The following is a 21,194-nucleotide window of genomic DNA, read 5'->3' on the forward strand; positions in this document are numbered from 1 at the left end:
AGCAGAGTTAGGAAGAGACCCTTTGGAGAGGAAAGTTTCTCCTTTTGGAGCCTGAGTTCCAGGACAGGAAGAGCAGGAGCACACCAGAGTTTCCTGGACAGACCAAACAAGAAGACTCCCAGACCCCAAACCCCACTATGGGAAACTTGCAAAGAGGCCCTGCAGGGAGCACAGGGACACAGAGGTGCCAGGGACACCGAGCAAGGACTCACCGTCTCTGTCTGCCAGAAGGTGTCCACAATGGGACACCTCTCCTCTCCCACCACACGGTAGTACCACAGCCAGGCCTCGGGGTTGATGGGCTCACCCACGGTCCCCAGCACCTTCAGGGACTTCCTGCTGTGCCTGCAGAGAGGAGGGGGCTGCCAGGAGCTCAGCAGGCCATGGAGTTGTGAGCCTGCTGCACAGCAGAGCCTGTAGGAACCCCTGGGCTACCCCAGAATGGACCTTCCAGGTACAGGTCAGAGCTTTCTCAGCACTCTTCCACAGGGGAAGAGAGGAGACCTGGGTCATTTTGGCATCTCTCACTCAACCCTGCTGTCCTCCTTCCACTGGACTGGCACTCACTTTTTGACAGGCTCCTCGCCGTACTTCATCAGCAGCCGGATGGCCGTGGGTGCTGTGTAGAACTTGGTCACCTTGTACTTGTCAATGATGCTCCACATTCTGCCAACATCTGGGTAGGTGGGGACGCCTTCAAACTGAGCAGGAGACAGAGCAGTGACACAGCTGCTCCTCACTGCTCCCCACCTGCAGCGCCTGCCCAAGCAGCAGCTGGACCCCAACACGTCCTTACAGGGGTAGCACACAGTGCAACCAGCCCGGGTCAAGGACCCCCTCACTGGGCAGATGCCATCCCCCCTCATCCTAACAGATGTCCCCTGACACCCCCTTGCAGCACAGGCACTTGGGTGGCCACAGTGACACCGTCCCACCAGCCCAACTGACCCTACCTACATGGCAAAGGGCAAGAGGTCCAAACACTGTGACAGAACCACAACCCAAAGTACCAAGAACTCCCAAAAGGCCTCCCACAACATAACAGTGATTTTCCTGCTTGCATTTCCCTGGGGATTCTTGGGCACAGGTCTCTGTCTCCCTGATCTGTTACACTGCCAAGAGAGATACAGGCACAGGAGTTAAACATCAAGTTGTCAAATCAGCATCAGCAGGGAAAGCATCACTCCCTGATTGAGTTTTTGCATTTAGTCAGAGGAGCCCTGGCTCCATTGGTACACAAGGCTTGTACTTTTATTGGAAATAAACAGGGCAGCATTTGAAAAGTTTTTGTAGTTTGAAAAAGCCACAAACAACTACTCCCCCAGGAAGTGACCATGCCCTCCCTGGAGAGCACCACCCTTCCCCACAGAGCCCTGCACACCATCACAGAGCAATGCAGGGATGCAGCTCAGCAGCACCATCTCCCCCTTCCTGGAGTGGCAGCACCCAGTGGCACAGAGCACTCACCAACACGCTGGTGGCCCCGTTGGCCAGGGGGCCATAGGTGAGGTAGGAATGGCCCGTGATCCACCCGATGTCGGCCGTGCACCAGTACACATCCTCAGCTTGGTAATCAAACACGTATTTAAAGGAGGTGGCAGCAAAAATCATGTACCCACCCACGGTGTGCAGCACACCCTGCCAGGAGAAGGCACAGGAATGTCAGGGTGAGCTCCCACCATCACCCTCACCCTGCCAGGCCCAGCTGAGCATCGCTGAGCTCCAACAGCAGCACAGCCCCTTTCTAAGACCTCTGTGGCTCCTCTTCCTGCTGGGGCCTCCCAGCTCCCCCCTCACCAGCTCCCCCAGCTGAGGGGTGCCCAGGGCTCAGCCTGTCCCGTGCAGGGAGCTGGGAGCACACCTTGGGTTTTCCAGTGGAGCCGCTCGTGTAGAGGATGAAGAGCTCGTCCTCGGCGTCGCACCACTCGGGCTCACACTCTGTGCTGGCACCACGCATCAGCTCATGCCACCACGTGTCCATGGCTGGGTCCCAAGGGGTCTGAGGAAAGCACAACATTAGGAACAGGCTTGTCCAAAAACAAGAGAGGGGGGATGAGGAGCACAGCCCAAACCTTGCCCCCATCATGGGCCATCGAGGGGGATGTTCACAGCACAGCCTGCTGCAAACCATGCACCAGAGCTGCAGCTCCCACTCCCAAAGCTCCTTGTCACAGCCCACAGGCACAAGGAAAACCTTCAAACACAGTCTGGCTGCAAGACCGTGTCTAAAGCAGTGTCCAGACCACAGGTAATGGTGATGAATCCCCGTGGGTGGCAGCAGCAGCCAGGAGAGGCTGGCAGGAGCTGCTCTGGGCTGTTCCCACAGCCAGGCTCCTCCTGCCCTGGGGGCTGCCCTGAGCTGCAGTCCCACAGCCAAGCAGCAAGCACAGCACCTGTCCCACAGCCACCTGGCCCACAGAACTTGTGGGGACCCTGATGGCAGCACAACCCGAGGTGAACAGCAGCACTCTGGGCTCACACTGCTTGGCCCTGCAGGCCCCCAAAAGTATCTGTTCTCTGGGCTCTCAGGTAATAACTACCCAGGTAAGAAGTGACTGCACCAATGCAGAGCCATCCAGCACTGGCTGAGTGAAGATGCCAGAACTGTGACAGAGCCACCAAGCCTGTGGCTGATGGGCTGAGGTCACCCTGAGGGTTGTTGTGCCTGCCCACCTCTCCAGGGTGGTGGCACAGCTCAGGACAAGACTGAACTTCCCCTGATCTTCTCACCTTTCCTCAGAGAAGCCTGGGGAAAGCTGGGCAGGGAACATGCCCCAGCCTCAGCTCAGACCTCCACTTCTCACATCTCTGAGGGCAGGACCTGACCCGGAGCCCTGCACATTTCCTCCTCACAAAGCCAGGCTCACCACAGCTCCCTCAGCTGGGGTGCACAGAGAGAAGCCCCATGGTGACTCTCTGCAGCCCTAAAGATGTTCATGAGACATCTGGAGGTACTGGGACCCCACAGCCCAGCACACAGCTCCTGCACATGTGGTAAAGGGGACACCAGCTGCTTGACAGTTTGGCACACCTCAGCCCACTTGGAAAGCTTTCATGGACCCTCAGGCTCCTGGTTTCACCTGGCAAAGCAGTTTCCACAATTCTATTCCACCAGCAAGCTCCCAGCAAGGCACCAGGTAAACAAGCCCAAGGCTATCCAGCAGTTTTCTCTGGCATCCCTCCTTGAAGGATCCCTGATTTGGCACCCAGGAGGAGGTCAGACCCATGGCACTGTGTCTCTGCCTGCCTGCTCTGGGGGTCCAGAGGCCACAGCTCCTGGGATGAGGCAGAGTCCACATGCTGGGTCTGGAGATCCAGCTTTGCTACCTGTGGCCAGGAAGCTGCAGGTGCCCCCTGCCAGCCTCCCCACAAAGGGAAATGCATTGTGAGAGCTGCTCCTGACAGGCAGAGAGCCAAACCCTGGCCTGGATGCTGACACTGCATCCCCCGGGCAGCTCCCTGTGCCCAGGGCTGTTTCTGGAAGCACTGGTGGCACTGCCCTCACCCCAGGCCGTGGGCAGCTCTGCCAAGCTGGGGGGGCTGTCACTGACATGCAGCTGCTGGCACCACGGTTAGGAGGGCACGTGTGGCTGGGCAGCCAGAGCAGTTAAGGGAGGTGGGGAGCTGCACGGGAAGCAGAAGGGAGGTGCCAAAAAGAAGAAGGCAGTGCTGTGTGTAAATACCTTGGGATGGAGTCTCTGTGAGCTTTCAGTCTTTTTTTCCTGTTAAAAATCCACAAAGAGGGTGTGAAATCTGGGAAGGGGAGTATCCACACCGGGCCCTGCAGGCAGGGAGCTGGAAGCCCACAGGCCTGGATGCTGGAAATCACCCTGGCAGGCTGGAAAATGCTCAGATCCAGGGCCAGGCCAGGAAATGACCCCTGAGCAGAAGCCTGCCCATTTCCATCACCTTCCCAGGGTACCAGCTGCCCCCAGGGCAGGTCCCCAAGGCCATCCCCTGCACATGGCTGGGAACAGAGACACAGAGCCAGCACACAGCCCACGGACCATCCAATAGCCTCACACAAGCCAATGGCACAGTAAAAATGCATCCACAAGGGAAAGAATCCTTAATAAAGTATGGAAACAAGTAGAGTAAAGAGAGCCAAAGGCTAAGAGACACCCTCCAGCCTCCCCCCAGGACATTCTGCACAAAAATCTCACTTCACCTACTGCAACCAGCACAGGGACAGGCTGCTCTGCAATCACCCTGCCAGGGAAACCTCCCACAGAAAGGCTGGTCTGCTCTTTTCCCATTCATTGCATCTACCCTGCCCTCACAAGAGAAAGGGCAGAGCAGGCCAAGGAATATGGCCAGGCTGTCAAACAAAGAGCAACACCCCAATAAAATTAACACAGCTGAACGAGGGAAAATAACTCAAAGGTAGGGAATCTGCTGGACTTCTTGTTTCCAGGGATGTGCACAGACCACTCCTCCTGAAAGCAGAGTCTAAAGCTCCAATACTCCCCAAACACAACCCATTTCTGAGCCAGCAGCAGCCTGGGGACAACTCAGTGCAAATTACCACCCAACACAGAGGGACAGAAGACAACGTGGCAAGATTTGGAACTGGGGGGTAGTTGAAAGTAACCTCTAGAGCAGGTAAGGGCTGGGCACAGCAGGGCTGCTCAGCAGCCTCAGGAGCTCAGCAGGCAGCCACAGCTCCATGACACCTTCTCCTTCCAACCCATTTCATCACATGCCTCCGGCCCACATCCTCTGATCTCTAGTTGCAAAGGAAAGCCCCAGCCTGAGAGCTGACAGTCCCTGTGGCAGCTGCACAGACCCTGCACTGCTCTCAGCAGAGCATTGCTGCCCTGAGCTCACACCATGAGCACAGATCTCCTGGGTGTCCTCTCCTGCTGCCACTGTCACAGCTACAGTGCAGCACAGCATCAGTCTCTGTGCACAAGGGAGAGAGACAAAGGGTTAGGAAGGAAAAACCTTGTACTAAGTACAGGAAAATGGCCATCTTGTCCCCAGTGGCTTTGGAAGATGTACCCAGGGGTCCTGTGGGCTGGCAGCTTAAGGGTGTTAAAGGAAACAGCAGGGAGAGGTTCTTGGTAAGGAAAAGGAACCATTTGTCAGACCACTCACATGGTAATGTCAGCAAGGAGGGTGCAAACAGCAACAGGAGTGTTCAGGAATCACTGCAGTGGTTTTGCACTGATCACTTTGCTGGTCTCTAGCCTGTGGTAATAAAACCCCCCTCTCATCCCACCAGGAACACACCTGCACTTCCTGGCACAGCCTTTTCAGAGGAGGAGACTTGCTGCAGGTCCCGTCCACTGCCACCTCTTCCCTGCCCAGGTGCTTCACCACGATGCACTTTTTCAAAGAGGATCCCCTGTAAAAGGCAGGAGCTGTCACACTGGGCTGCTCAGGGGCTGAGCCAGCCCTTCCTGGGATTCACAGGCAGCACTGGAGGCAGGGCAGGGGCCTGGAGCTCCTTTTGTTGAGCTGGAGCATTTGCTGCCATGCAAACTCCAGGTACTTCCAAGGACACCAGCCACAGGAGCAGCTCAGAGAGCAGGAACAGTCTGTGCACAGCTTACTGGGGATTCATCAGGTGTGATTCCTGGGACAAACTGGAGGTCCCACAAGTTTCTCTCCCAGGACACTGCTGTGGAGATTCCTTACAAATCCCCAGTTTGCCTGCCTGTGGCCAGGAACAAGCCCTCCTACCAGGAGATGTTAGTGGCTGCTCCAACCCCTAGGCAGGACTGACTGTCTCAGAGGGAGGAAAGGCTTCCAAAGCCTGATTACACATTAAGGAAAGGTGTAGGTGTTTGCCCCCTTATGAGGGAAAAGACAGCCTACAGAACACTGACATCTTATTTCCCCTCCAACCCTGTTCAGGGTATTAGCACAGTCTCCATCAGTTAATTCCCAGCTTCAGGATCACTTCTGTCCTCCCAGGTACCTATTTTTACAGACATAAAGACTTATGTTTTCTTAAAGAGTTTGAATTTCTAATGTGCAGACTATCTGCCCTGAATTTCCATGTTTGATCTAACACACAAACCCACGTTCAGTCTCACCCAAGCTACACAGATGCTGTGTCTGTAAGCTTGGCAAAGTCATTTCAGCAGGATTATTTCCCTTTCTGTAACATCTGATGACTGTTTGTGTCAGACCTGCTGCAGAGTCTGCCCACCTATGACAACTCCCACTTGTGAAGGAGCAGATTCTGGCAGCAATGCCCTTTTCCAGAAGGGAATCCAAACTTACTTCTCTATACATTTCCGGATGGCTTCATCTGCAATCTGCTTCAAGTTGACCAGTTTGTCCCCTCGATAAAAGCCATCTGCAAAACAGTGAGGGAAACATCAGAGGAGCTTCCCAGCCAACGCAGCCTGGGACAGCTGGAGCAACACACAGGAGGGTTTCAGGAGGGCAGAACAGACTCATGCACTGGAGTGAGGGGAAGCAGACAAACAGCTGATGGGAAAGCTCTCCTAATGCACCCTTTTAGCCCAGACACACAGATGCTAAAAGACACGGTGGAATTCCTTCTCTGGGAGAGGTCCCAGTTTGACCTGGCAAATCTCTTGGGAATACTCTGTGGAAAATAATCCAATGCATCCAGAACATAGACTGCAGTTTAGTGTGTCCTTTTCATGCCATGGGAATTAATAAAAACACTATTTCTTGCACTTTTGGAAAAAACAGCTGGGGAAATGCAGTGGGCTTACATGCAACTACTGCCACACTCTTGATCCTTTGCTTTACAAGGCCAGGAGCTGGAGCAGAAATGTCCTTAAAACTGGGAAGGATGGGAATTCTTACATTAGGCCTTCCTCATTATACATCTTGCAAACATCTGGCTGATTTTCAGGAGAAACACGGATGAGAAGTGTTTGGAAACATTCTATTAGCAGCTGGTGACATCAAGCTTTACAGGACAAACCGAGGGGCTGCTCAGAGGCTTCACCACATGTTTGGAGTGGGAAGCAGCATTTGGGCACAGCAACAGCACTGCACCCGCTTTGGGAGGCTCAGCTGAAGCACTGACCCTCTCTCTTCCACTTCCAGGCTTTTAAAATAAGGACCTTTCAGCCAGGCAAGAGGAAGAGAGCTGCTCAGATGTGTGTCTTACCTGCTGTGATGAGGAGAGAGCAACCGCAGTCAAGGATCCGCTCGCACAGGGAGTCTGCAGAGAAACCTGCAAACTGCCAGAGAGCACACAGCAGAGTCAGCAAGGGCACACAGAAACCCACCCCCAGCTGCTGTGCTGCTCACCCAAGGCAAATGATTCACCACCAGGCACTGATGGAGAGAGCTAAAGGAGCTCATTGCACAGTTAATGCAGGCAAACAGCAGCATCTTAATTGAGCTTCCATCCATCTCATGGCCAGCACTCAGCTTTTCAACTCCTCTCCCAAAACCAAGAGCTGCTCCCCTCAGATCTCAGCACCAAGAGCAGCACAAAGAGCTTGTTCCTACCACAACAGAGTGCAGAGCTCCAATCCTGGCACAGGCAAGCATGGCTATGACCAGCTCCAGGATCATTGGCAGGTAGATGGAAACCCGGTCTCCTTTCTTCACCCCTGTGGGGGGAAAGTGAACATAGCATTTATTGAAATGAACAGGTTACATGGCAAAAGAACGGGATATAGAAATAAATCAATTCTTTTAGTTCCACATTTATATGCACACAATAAAGCTTCAGCTGCAATTAGAGCTGAAGCAGCCATAGGTTTTGCCTTTCAAGCACTATGGCTCTTGAGAGATGATGACTAACAATCCATGTTCTCATCTGCCTCCCTGAAGGGAGCAGGAAAGTAACCAGAGCCTGCTGCTTGTTGGAAAACCCCAGAGCATCATTAAGCACTGACTTCTTCCTTGTACAGCTGATATGACCAGCACTGACCAGTTTTCAGACAGAGCCAGGAATGAATCTGTGCATTGCAGAACAAATTGATGAGAATTACTCAACAGACTGGCAACCACACAAGCAGTGACCCCAATCTCCAAACCCTTGGCCAAATGCCTCCCCAGTATCCAGTGCTCCTGCTGCCCCACTGTGTACCTTGGCTGCGGAGGACATTGGCAAACTGGCAAACTTTGTGCAGCAGCTCGTGGTAGGTGATCTTCGTGGAATCCCCAGGTTCATTCCCTTCCCTGGAAAAGCGAGATAATCTTTGTTACTGTGCAGCAGTACAAGGTAAGAGTGACACTGAAAACTGCTCTGGCCAACAAATATGTCCTCACCTGCCCTTCCAAGCATAGAGTAACCAAACTCCAGAAATCCAATTCTGGACTAAAGTTCACTAATAGTAGGAAAATTAAGTCCAAGGTTCCTAGCCCTGTGTAGGTCACTACTGAAAGCAACTGAATGTGTGAAATACTGGCATTTTCAGAAAGGCAAGAAGAGTCCAAAGCTCAACAAAGAACCAAAGCTAAGAGTGCACAGGCTGAGGAGCACTCTGGGATTTACAGCATGGCTCCCTCTCTCCTGGGTGCTCATGCCTGCAGATAGCTCTGCATGAAACACAGCCCAAAGTGCAGCAGCAGCCAGCCCCCAAATACCTGAGATCTGATGGGCTGCGATGGGATGCCAAGGCCTGTCTTGTTTTCCAAGGTCATATATAAATACACCCATGTATGTTTGTCCAGTGTCAAGCCTGCTCTGCCTTACTCTCCCTGTGCTCCTCTGTGAACCAACTCCAGGCTCCTGCAGCCCAGCCTCAGATGGGAAGGAGAGCCAAGGGACAGGAATGTCACATCCCCAGGGAAATTATTTGCTATTGAAGTAAAAAACAGCTAATTTTAATGTGACTCAGCACTTCAGCCATGCAAATCAGGTGGAACTTCCACAGTATCAGGAGATTTGTAAAAAATTTGACATGACTTCACAGAGGAGAAACAGCAGTCTCCTACACTCTGGAAGGACACAGACACTTTTCCAGGTCTCTCCAAGGCAGCCAGCACAGAAACTCCAGTGATCCATAGATGAATAGGGGATCACATCACTCTCAGCTGCCAGTGCTTCTGGAAAAGTGTCCCCTTAGTGTGTGCAACCAAATGAAAAGCACCGCTGGTGCTGGGGAGAGGCCAGGAATGCCCTCCATGCCATGTGCTCCCTCAGGATTGCAGCCAGGCTCTGCTTAGCTCTGAAACAGGAACTTCACCTCTTCAACACATCAAACAGAGCGCTCCAAAACTAAGCATGGAATTCTAGCAAAAACCAACGACTTCTCCCAGCAACACAAACAGCAGAAAGGCTTCTGGGATGCAGAAATGCATAGAGCAACACCCTAATTTCCCAAGTAATGCTGTAAATTGTGCCATTCAGTGCCAGCACAACAGCGACCACATGCTCCAACAGCAGACACGGCCCTGCTGGAGAAACCACAAGAGTTGGGAGAGCTTCACTGATACAAGCTCTGCTCCTGCCACATGGAGAACAGGGTTTCCAAAACTGGTGGCCACACCTGGATCATCATTTATGGATCTGCTGCTTACACACTTGCCTTATCCCTCTTGACACCCAGTTACACTCCTGGGTTCCACAGTGCTCTGCAGCAACTGGGACCATGGATACCAGCACTGACACAGCACAGGGAATCTTCTCACCACTGGCTGCTGGAAGGGTGATTCCCTGCTTGATATCTTATGCAAGTTTGGCCCCTTCTAAGAGCACAGGGGAGAGACACAAGAATACAAAGCCAAAGCATGGGAATGTGAGCCAGTGTCCAAGGCAGGCAGCTCAGCCTTGACATCCCAGCATTTTCCTCTCCTTTTCCCATCACAGCCAGAAGCACCACTTTGAGCTAAATGACATGTGAAACTATTAGTCAAGGTCCCTTACAGCAGGACTCTCAGCTAGAAAAGGGAAACCAGGAAATCAGTTTCTTTTTTCATTCTGTTACTTGAGGTCAAAGATGCAAGAGCTGATTCCAGTGCTGGGCTGAGCAGCTGTAACTGATCTGGCTCACAGGAACAGCATCTGCTTCTGCTGTGTCTGGCTGCACACTGAGTGCCTTCCCTCACCATCCAGGTTTTCCTTTGTGCACCTACATCAAGGCTGGTGCTGTGCAAACCTGCTTGTGCCCAGATGTACGGGATCATTGTGCATGCAGCTCTACCCTCAGCCACGAACCTTATTATGGAATAGCTCTTAAAAGGCAATTATAATGCTTCCAAATGCAAGCTGGAGCATCCCAGCCCACTAATCCCTCACCTGAAGGTCACTGGGGTCTGCTGGGCACCACAGGCAGGCCCTGTGCAAGCCAGCCCCCAGCTCAACAACAGGGCAGGGAGGAAGGATGTCCCTTTGTCCGTGCTCTGGCCCAGCAAAGGATCTAATTACAGCCTTTACTAAGAGAGGAACACAGATTAGGAGGAAAGACTACCACAGGCTGCCCAGTGTGCTATCTGGGGGCTGAGCAGCCAAGGGGAGGCAGCCAGGTCAAGCTGTGGGTTCTCAGGGGAGCAGCCCTGCACACAGTGCCCATGAGGGACACAGGGCTGCCCTGAGCCACCCAGCACGAGGCACTGCTCAACATTCCTGCTCTCCCTGCACAAGAGAGGCACATCTCCAACACGCCAGGTCCTCCTCCTTGGCAGGACTCTGGAGGGACATTCAGGCCAAGGAATGTACCCAGGCTCGTCCTGAAGGCCGGAACTACGGCCTCTTGCAAAAGGCACTGCAGGAAAAGCACGGAGCAGAGTCAAAGAGAAGTTAAAACTTTTACAAGGATTTTCAGGGGTTTTCAAAGTCCTTTCCATCCATTTGCGTGACTGCAAAACAGCTCTCCTACCACCAGCAGGGCAAACCTCAGGCTTCAGGTTTTAAGAGGACCTTTTGTTCAATGGGAAACAAATCATGTCCTTGTTTCTACAGGACAAGATGCCTCCTTTCAATGCATCTCCAGCCAAGGCCTGGAGCAGTCTCCCAAGAGCAGGCAATTGCTTTACATATCCATGCCTCTGAAAACAGTCTGGAGTGCCCACAGCTGTACTCAGCGGGCTACAGCAGCACTCAGACTGCTCAGGCCTCTGCTCTGGCACAAAAGCCCAGTGAATGATGGATTTTAGACAGGGCATTTAAAGGAATGCCCACTTGCACGCTATTGAGGACTCTCTGCGTCAAAACCCAGCCTGTAAACTCATGGCATCCAAATTCTGCCAGCAGCAGCTCCCCAACAATGCCCTTCTGACATAAGCAAGAGCTGTGTCTCACACAGGCTCCCCTGTCCAAATTCAACTGAAAAAGAAATAGAACTGCAAATGAAAACAGTGCCACAGAACTCACCTCCGCAGTTCTAACCCCACCAAATCCAACACTCCTCAAAAACATATATTTTTAACATCTACTGGTGAAAATAGGTGGCAGCAACACTGCTGTGATTGATCATGTGCAATCTGTGCTCTAACAGCAAGGCTTCTTCTGAAAGGAAAATCCAATTCTCAGCTCCCCAAACATCCCAGATACATCATTAGATTAAATACATGGTGAAACATAGTGAGCCTGACATTTTTTTCATCTTCAAACCGAGTCCTACATTTAGCAACTGTAATCCAAAATTTTACAGTATCATCTGGCTCATGGCAGGAATGTATTTGAGATTTTTAGCACTCAAGAAGCCTCTGTTTTACATATTGCATGTTGTGTAAATGCTCAGCTGGAGAAAGGCAAGCTTGGCCATATGGAATGCATAAGGCAGAAATTCTTCCCTGTGAGGGTGCTGAGGCCCTGGCAGAGGGTGCCCAGAGCAGCTGGGGCTGCCCCTGGATCCCTGGAGTGTTCAAGGCCAGGCTGGACACGGCTTGGAAGCAACCTGGGATGGTGGAAGGTGTCCCTGCCCATGACAGGGAGTAGAACTAGATGACCTCTAAGGTCCCTTCCAACCCATCCCATTCTGAGTCTGTGCCTAGATGCTCTCCTGGATATTTGCACCAAAGCAAGTTAAGAAGTTACTGTGCTCTGCCAAGCACCACGGCTGACTGCAGGACTTTCCAAAGCACAGTCTGCTTCACCCACCCATCACCTAACCAAGTGAGCTGAGCCCATCTCAGTGGAGGGGGACAAACACAAGGGAGGCACAGGAACTCATGGCCAAGGGAACACACACTTCTCAGAGCAAACACACCAAGCAAAGCTGACCTGGAAATGAATCACCAACACTTTGGTTCTTCTCTTTCACCACATTTCTAAAGAAAAGTTATTTGCATCACTTGTTTGAGTAAGTGATGACTATGACTCCCTAGGCAAAGCTGCCCTGGCATTGGCACGAGCAGCAAGAAGCACAGGTTACATCAGTGGCAATGACAGTTTTCTAAGGAATTGAGGATGATAATTGTGGTTTACAAGGGCTACAACACCACGGAGAAGGTGAGGTACAGGAGAAAAGGTAGAAATGAAGCCAAGCAAGTGAAGTGTTAGAAGTTTTCAAGATCTGCCAGACCATCTGCAGATCCACACAGTCAGAAACAGAAAATCACCAACCAAACCAACCTAAGGACAAAGCCAAAGCCTTCCTGAACCCTGGAAATGCTCCCACTGAGGACCAAAGGGGCTGCAGATCATTTACGTTTCTCCTCTAAGCTCCCATGAACACATCACTCACTTCCTTTTTGCAAACAGCAACGGCTTTAAACTGAAAGAGAATAGGTTTAGATTGGATATCAGGAAGAAATTCTTCCCTGTGAGGGTGCTGAGGCCCTGGCACAGGGTGCCCAGAGCAGCTGGGGCTGCCCCTGGATCCCTGGCAGTGTCCAAGGCCAGGTTGGACAGGGCTTGGAGCAACCTGGGATGGTGGAAGGTGTCCCTGCCATGGCAGGGGTGCAACAAGATGAGCTTTAAAGTCCCTTCCAACCCAAACCATTCTGTGACTGAGTAAAAGCAGTAACCCAAAGTTATCAAGCACAGGTGGGGGGCACCTGAAAGGTGAATTTTCAGAGCACAACAAACCATCTCAAAGCTACCAGGTCACATTTTCTGACTGGCAGAGATGTGATGGCAGCCCACAGAGCAATTTTTCTTAATGTGGGACAAAGGTTCTGCACTTTACCAGCTGGAAAGCACCCTTAAGAAAACATGGATTCCCAGTTTGGAAAAGGTGTTGTATGAGGGAAAGAAGCCTTTATCAGATGATGCCATATCACAGGAGCAATTTCCACAGTGGGGAACCACAGAGAGACTCAATGGTCTCAAAGGTCTTTTCCAATTTTGTGATTCTGTGACTCCAGCAGAGCAGAGATGGGCACTGTGGGAATGTCCACCCTAGAACATCTCTGCTGCCCTCTAAACTAAAACATGCTCAGAGCCCCAAATCCCCTCTAAACAGGGAACCAAATGCAGCATGAGAGATCTCCAGCTCCTGCTTCACCAGCAGCCTGTCCCCAGAGCAGGGCGCAGGAAGGAATTTTCCTGCTGTGGTGACAGCTCTTCACGTGCAAGGTCACCAGGGGAGCCCAGGAGGGCTCTTGGGCTCCCTGATCCGTTCCACATCCAGAATTAGAGCAGCCAAAATGCCAGGCAGAGCTGGGCCAGCCAGGCTCCTGCCATGTGGGGAATGTGCTCACGTGTGAGCCGCATGGGCAGCGAGAGCCCCCGGCGTGCTCGGCCACCGTGGTGTCAGCTGCTCACACACCTCCTGCCACGACCTAGCCTCGGCTGCTCTCAGGACAGCCCCAAAAACTGCTGCCTGAAAAGGGTCTGCCTGCACATATCTTGGTTTCTCAGGAACAACAGCAGCCAAAACTGAAAAAAAATAGGATTTCTCCCTGTGCCGCAGCCTTGCTTATGCCATTTGAGAGAGGAATGGCACTCGAGTAAAGACAGCCTTTTAAATCTGTTTTTGAGAAAATAAATTACATTGAAACATGAAGTCTGGGGAGAGCAGCTGTGCAAGACAATCAGAAAAAGATACCCTTTCATCAGAAAAGAATTCTGGTATTTGCATGGATTGTTCAATATGGAAATGCTCTTAACTGCACAAACAGATGGGTCTGCAGCAGGTCTGCAAAAAACCTCCGTGAGAACATTTCATAAGAACGGGGCAGACTGCCCAGCCCTGCCCATGCTTAACGTCACCATGTCCCATTGCAGTAACGCAGAATTCCCAAAGGAGTTCTGGGAAGCCTGAGGTTTCTTGAGCAGCAGGTTTACCAGAAAGCTCAACCCTACCACCACCATCATGCTTAAATCCTCTTGCATCACAACACGGATCAAGAAAGAAGAAGTTGCGTAATGACAGAGCTCAGCTTGGGAGGGGCTGGTGAAAAGGTTTTCCCAGTGTGTTCAGAAATATTTGGCAGCACTGAGAGAACATCGCTGAGAAAACCTGGGAACAGAAAGCCCAGGGAAAAGAAGAATCTTACCAGTTTAATACCATCACTTGCTAAATCCACAGAGTTGACTCTTACAACTGCATTAGAACCATCCATCAGATGTCCCCTCCAGGGTCCTCCACACACTTAGGCAGGGCCTAACAAAGCTCTGCTCTCAAATCCATCTCTGAGCCAAACCATCCCAACTTCCAGTTGATCATGCATCTAGCATGAATGGGCTCCTATTGCTGTTAAGAAACCCAAACCAGCTGTGTCAAAGCAGAAGCCCTGTGCTCTGCAGGGAACAATGTTCTGTGTTCAGCCCCAGGCCCATCCCCTCCAGCCCAACTGACACCAAAACAGGCACTATGTATTTCACAGAACAGCCAAAATGGAGCTTATTTCTACAGGGATACTGGGTCACCATTTGCTCTTTGATCAAGGAATCAATCCTCTACTCACCTTTAATAACAGCTATATGGACACACAGCCTACAAAGCAAACACCCAACACCCTGCATAACTGTTACTGCCTCATAGGAAAACCACATCCATCTTTCTGTCCTTCCTTCTCATTAAATACATTCCCAGCTGCTCTTTGTATCTGCAGCATTTCAGAAGCTGAACAAATACCAGATGCATCTAAAGAAAAAATATTTATCTTGTGCAACCCAAGCACTGTTCACTCTGCCATACCCTGAGTGATCCTACACCACAGAGCCCAGCTGGAGGTGGACACTGCTCCAAAACCACTCTTTATTTATCAACCTGCCAAAATTCCCTCCAGTTATCCCACTCACACCAGGCTATGCCCAAAAATCTACTTCAAGTCCCTTTCTTTAGGCAGTGGGATGCTCAGACATTTCTAAAGGAACCAACACCTCCCAGTGCTGCTGGTTCATCAGCCAACATGGGAAAGTGAACTCCGTGCCATGGGATTTGTACACTCTGCGCTCACACCTGAGAGCCAGAACACCCCAGGGGAATGGTTTTGGGGAAGACAGATCAACAGCAGCCAGGAAATTCCCCTGCGAGGGAAATGTACTCTCACCCTGACTCATTTGACAAGATAAGCCATTTCACAGGTAATACAGACCACATGTAAATACCCTGGTGACGGTGTCAGCAGCCACTCTGTGCTGATGGGCTCAGCAAGGAGAATTTGCTCTCTGTGGCTTCATGATTTTCATACTTCCTTGATACTGAGTAACCACCAAGTCAGGAGGAAAAGCACTAACTCTAACTCTTACTTTCTGAAGTACTTTAAAACACAAGAGAACATCCAGTGGAGAAAAACAGCAGCTTTTTGCCTATTTTATTTAGGGGAGAGGTTTTTTCAAGCAAATTTTAATTACTTCTTAAAAAAACAAAATAAGCATATAGCGTTGCAACAGAGGCCATGTGCAAGACTCACCCAGCACGTCACAGAGTTTGGCACCCTCAGCCAGCATTTGTAACCCTATCAGCCAAAACCAAAGAATGCTGCAGAAGAATGTGCAAGTTTGACATGAGAAGAAAGATTTTATATGTCTACCATCAGTTGGGTTTTCAAAGGAGCATGGACTATTTTTACCAGTCCAGTGGGAGTAGAGCTTATATTCAGTACAAAACAGCTGATTGCTTGTTTAAACAATTTACAGTTGGGCTGTTGAACAGACCCTGGCTGAAGCTTCTGTAAGTAAAATAATCAACAAGCTGCCCGCCACTGGGAAATGCCCCATTTTGAGAAACAGATGCATCCCTGGTGGGAACATTCTGCCAAATTTTGTAGAGTTTCTAGAAACACAGAAAGCCAGGCAAGACAATTTCAATGGAGGTTCAAACATATCCAGGAAGGGGATGGTAGGAAATTAAGCTTTTAATCCGATTTTTGGTGGACATTTCAATCTCATGCATCATAAACCTCCAGAGGTGGAGGCCAGGTGTCACCTGCTGGAATGTCATGTAGGGAACATCTCTTAGAAGATGGTCAGTGGCAACAGGAATGGAAAACATGCTTCACTATCACTGAATGAATCATAAAATGAATGGTCTGGGTTGGAAGAAACCTTAAAGACAATCTGGTTCCATGGGCATGGACACCTTCCACTAGACCAGGTTGCTACAAGCTCTGTCCAAGCTGGTCTTGACCACTTCCAGGAATGGGACAGCCACAGTTTTTCTGGGCACTATCAGGTAGCCAGGTGTGACAGAGCAAACAGGAAGGCCCTCAACTTCCTTGAGGGATTCCCCTGAAGAAGGGAGGTGACATCTATGAAAATGTATTAATGGCAGATTGCCAGAGCTCACAATTTCCTACCGCACCTCATTTCGACATTTCCAAGTGATGTGCAGAAACACAAACAGAGAACTGAAACCCTGCTCCAAAAGGGGGGAGGTGAGAGCTCTTGTGAAAGCACTGCCCATTGACACTTCAGCCCAGGAGCTCCGGGCACAGAGAGTCTCCCAGGCACAGCAAGTGCAGCAACCCACCAGAAAATGCCGTGCTTTGAACGAGCACCCACTCACACCTCTTTTGGCAAAGCCTGAGCGTTTTTGTCCCCTACTTGGAGCAAGTCTCACCCACGTGTAGCTGGAGTCCTTGTCCACTGCTGCTCCATTCACACCAGGGTGCCAAGGGAGAACACACAAGCCATTCACACAGCTAAAATAATCAGGTTTTCTAGTCCAGCGAGCAAACTGAAGGCTCTGATCTTCCGTGTCCTGAATCCATACAGAAGTTCACCATCCTCTCTGTCCATGAACTCCATTTATCCACCGCAAGTTTCAAATCTCCAGCCAATATTTGCAATATGCCATCACTGCACAACCACAGTGCCCCTCCCTAAAGCAACCAAGCATTCTCAAAACATATCCAGTTGTCTGTAACACCTGCCAGGAGAACAAAATTTTCACAGACGTGTGAAAATCCAGGCGCCATTGTCTGTGCACACCCACTCCTCATACTGCCCCAGGTAGTTATTATAACAACCAGAACCATGCAGAAAGGCAGCACTGCACAGGGTATGCACCAACATTTTCAGGTAGGGCTCTAGATTCAGCAAGAGTTATTAAATCCTTCATGCTGAGTCTTGAGAGCTGTTAGAGCAATGAGGAGGATGAGGAAAAAGTACTAAGTAAGAACATAAAAAGTGCCACAGGTGTAATTTACACAGCAGTATTGCACTTGTGCTTGCAGCAGCTCAGCCAAGAGCCTCTCAGACTAAAGTACCATGTTGGGTCAGAACCATGGCTCAAGTTTGGCCTCCAGGTGCAACAGCAGCAGGAGATGCTATTTCTGGAGCACGTCAGCCTGGCCACCACCAGCAATTCTGCTTCAACACTGCCCTTGGCAGTCCTGCTGCTGATACTGAAGAGTGTCCACTCAAAGTGAGGAAGCAAGGCTAAAGCAGCTCTATAAAAGCACTGTTCTTCCAGGCACACTTGAATTCCTTTCTTGAACAGCGTTTTGTGGGAAACCTCCCGAAGGCGGTCTGAAAAGAGCCATCTCTGGTGCTCAGTGCCACCGGCCTCGTGCTCCGGCAGTCGGCCAGCAGCTCCAGCACCTCTCCCAGTGACCCTGTTCCACTGCACCCCCAGGGATACAAGTCACATTTACAGGTTCCCAGGACCCTCTCCATTGCCCTCTCTGTGCAAAGAGGGACTGGCAACCTCCCAGCCCTTGGCACTGCAGCCTTTTGTAAATACCACCAGTATACCCTGGCCAGCAGCTCTGCAATTCCACATTCAAGTTCCTGCCCCTATCTGGGGCACATGCCATCTAATCCTGGGCACTTACGGACATCCCACTTGTTTATCTGGTCCAATACTTCCTGGATAATCCCTTGTATTTATATGGATGGATGCTGTATCCCTGCCAGAAGCAGCTACCAAAGGTTTCTGAGCAAAAGGCTGGAAACGAACAGATCCAACAAAACTCAAATGAAAGCTGTTCCCCTGACTCAAGGCAGCTGAGCTGCTCTCCCAGGCAGGAGAGGTTAAACAACTCCTGTCCTCACTGCTTTGCCATGGAGCAACCACCCAAGTGCTACCTGAGTGCCTTTTCTCTTAACAGATTTGATTTAACAGAGAAGAAAAATCCCACTCTGTCTCCAGAAGCAGGATTATTTGTTATTTGAGCTCAGTAAAAACTACTTCCAGAGCAAATCTTCAATAATGTGGAATGCCCTCCCATGGAGGCACACATCCAGGGGTGCTTCTGAATGGGCAAAACTACAGGAGACCACAGGCACTGGGCAACCAAGTGGTCACCAACCTTTAATATCTGTCCCTTTCCTTCCTTACGCTGCAGAACAGCCTGAGGCTGAGGGCACTTGCCAGCTCCCTGCTCCTGCCCTGCCTGGCATCCTGGGATGGAAGAAGCTCTGCAAAGCAGGAATGGGGCTTGAGATCTCCAAAACATCAAACTAATCACCTTTCCCTGCATCTCCCTGCAAACCAGCAAGTGTACCTGACAGGGATGAATCAAGTTCTGCTTTCAAGTCAGTCCTTGCAATGAAAAAGAACTTCCAGTGACTCTGAGCATGCCAAGTGCCTGAGCACCACAGTGCTCGATCTGCTGACTCACAGCATCCAGGAAAGCACACCCCACACGTGCCTGAAGGAGGTAGTTTGGTGTTCTCAGATATTTATTTCGTCCCTTTGGCACAAACACTCACCTGGGAACTACCTTGGAGATTTCACTAGTGATGAACAGGATGGAGGATGCAGCACGTGAGTACAACAGAAACACTTAGGACAGAAGAACCTCAAGATATGACAGGGGAAAATGGGTCTCAGCACACACACACACACAGAGCCCTTGGTAACAAGTTTTAGATCATGATCCCTGTGTTTTCCTGCCCCTCAGGCCAAACTGACAACCTCAAACCCTTAAGTAGGCATCACCATGCTGCCCTGGAGCATCATCTTTGTATCTCATCTGCGCCCTACAGCAGGGAATTCGGAGCAGTTAGATGAAATCAGTTAATTTTAAACCCACTGTGACCTTGCTTCAAACAGCCCACAGCCAAAGTTAGAGACTCCATCCACCTATGGAGAAAGGTCAGGGAGCTACACCTGGGGAGAAGCTGTGAGTCCCTCCTGTCCCAGCCTGTACTGCATATATACACAGTGTCTGCCCAGAACTGCAAGAGGAAAAGTTTCAAAGCCAGGAAAGCACATGACTTGGACATGCCTGAGCTACTACGCTACTCCCTGTACTCCCTATTTTAATATCCCATGTTTCTGTTGATGCTCCCCCCACTCCTGCACTACCCACACAGCTCAGTCATCCCCACGATGCAGGGATATTCCCTTTTGGAGGGATGAGAAATGCTGTCTGAAACTCCCAGTTTTGTCACCCTCTCCCACACTGGCAGATTTCAAAGCCCACCAGAAAAGAGCTACACTTTCTGTGATGGAATCTACAACTATCATTGCCCTTGAAGAAGGTACAAGATTTATAGCTTCATAAAATACTAATGCATTCAATGTAATTTATTACCTATTTTAGGTGCACATCATGTGCCTGATTTCCAGAAGCAGAGCATCGTACTGTTTAGCAGTGCTTTCAAAATAATTAATATCTGCCAAAACCAACAATCTATCCCTCTCCATACACAACAGGGAGATGGCACAGATTGCTGGGGAGGCACCTCAGAAAGGATCGAGGGGGGGCACCCCCTTTTCCCAGGGATAATCCCCATCAGGAAAGGAGCTGTGCTGAGCCTGGGTAGTGCTGTGGGCATGAACCAAACCATGCACACACCTGCAAATGTGGATCACTAAAAGGAACCTTCCCAGAGGTTTTGTTCTTTAAACAAACTGTGACATTGAAAGAGGCTCCATCACTGGAAGGGTAACAGGTCATCCCAGAAGTTACCAAAGAATTGAATGGTCAGTGTGACACAGGATGATCCAAAATCCTGAAGCCAGTGGGAGCAGCAGAGCCAACTGCATCATGTAGAAGCCCTTGGAAAGGCTGGATGTTAACAGCCAGCATCCCCTGCCACAGCATCTGTGCATATGACAGACGTGTGAGGCTGGTTTGTATCTTTTATTTATTTTTTTAAAACGTGCTCTCATAGTTGTTTGGTTTTTTTCTTATGTAAAGTTTTATTGGAAGAAACCTCAAGGCTACAAGGCCCTAAATGCATGATTACATTTTAAAGTCAAATCATATAAAGAAACCCAAACGAAACAAACCACACCTCCTAATTTTCTATTTGCATGTTCTGTTTGTTCTAGGCCCAAAGGAGGAACCATGGGCACTTATTATTTGCTAAACAAAGTTACAATAATCTCTGGCAGCCTTTACTATCTTTATTGCTCCTTTCTAGATGTGTAATGTCATATGCCAATATAAAAAAAGCAGAAGATGAATACACTCTCTGAGAGATGGCAGAAGCCAGGAGCACTGGCCAAGCCCCATCTCCTTGGCTAGAGGAACTCTAAAAACAAAGCTCTAGCTCCTGCCCCTGTCCCAGGTCCCACCAGGCACTACCAGCACTGCAGCTGGGGTAACTGGTTTGAGAAACAGAGGCACAGGTTACACATAAAACAGGCCTCATCCAAATACTTTCACACCTCAGGGTCTAATTAGAGAGTTTTGCAATAGGTGGTGGTTTTTTGTAATTCCCTCATGGTTATATTTTTACCTCCACAGACTGCCCAGGCTGAAGTTTATATGAGATTATTAACAGACACTCCAGCACAGAACTAAGGGCTGTCCAAGTGACTTTGGCATGTCTACAGCAGGGTGAAGGAATACTGTGCTCCTGCCCTAATTAACCACCCCTCACAAAGCCCTCAGCACTGCTGCAAGTCCCCTTAATGTCCCAGTAGCTGGTCCAGTCTGCTTTCCCTGCAAGGCCCATGAGAGTCACCACAGGTACCCACAGCAACCACTGCTACTGACCTCAGCCTTTACACACC

General features: G+C 50.3%; 1 protein-coding gene across 1 annotated transcript in view; it reads right to left on the minus strand.

Annotated features, from left to right (window-relative positions):
- ACSS2 (acyl-CoA synthetase short chain family member 2) overlaps positions 1-21,194 on the minus strand; it is a 30,197-nt gene that overhangs the window by 5,771 nt on the left and 3,232 nt on the right. Inside the window, exons 3-11 of the mRNA XM_064391988.1 lie at positions 8,033-8,124; positions 7,447-7,550; positions 7,100-7,172; positions 6,232-6,307; positions 5,233-5,347; positions 1,862-1,999; positions 1,468-1,638; positions 568-701; positions 213-345 (exon numbers count right to left, since the gene is read on the minus strand). Of these exons, the coding sequence (XP_064248058.1) occupies positions 213-345; positions 568-701; positions 1,468-1,638; positions 1,862-1,999; positions 5,233-5,347; positions 6,232-6,307; positions 7,100-7,172; positions 7,447-7,550; positions 8,033-8,124 (1,036 nt within the window). The remainder of the gene's footprint in view (positions 1-212; positions 346-567; positions 702-1,467; positions 1,639-1,861; positions 2,000-5,232; positions 5,348-6,231; positions 6,308-7,099; positions 7,173-7,446; positions 7,551-8,032; positions 8,125-21,194) is intronic.

This window comes from Passer domesticus, chromosome 16 (assembly GCF_036417665.1).
Source record: "Passer domesticus isolate bPasDom1 chromosome 16, bPasDom1.hap1, whole genome shotgun sequence".
Lineage (NCBI taxonomy): Eukaryota > Metazoa > Chordata > Aves > Passeriformes > Passeridae > Passer > Passer domesticus.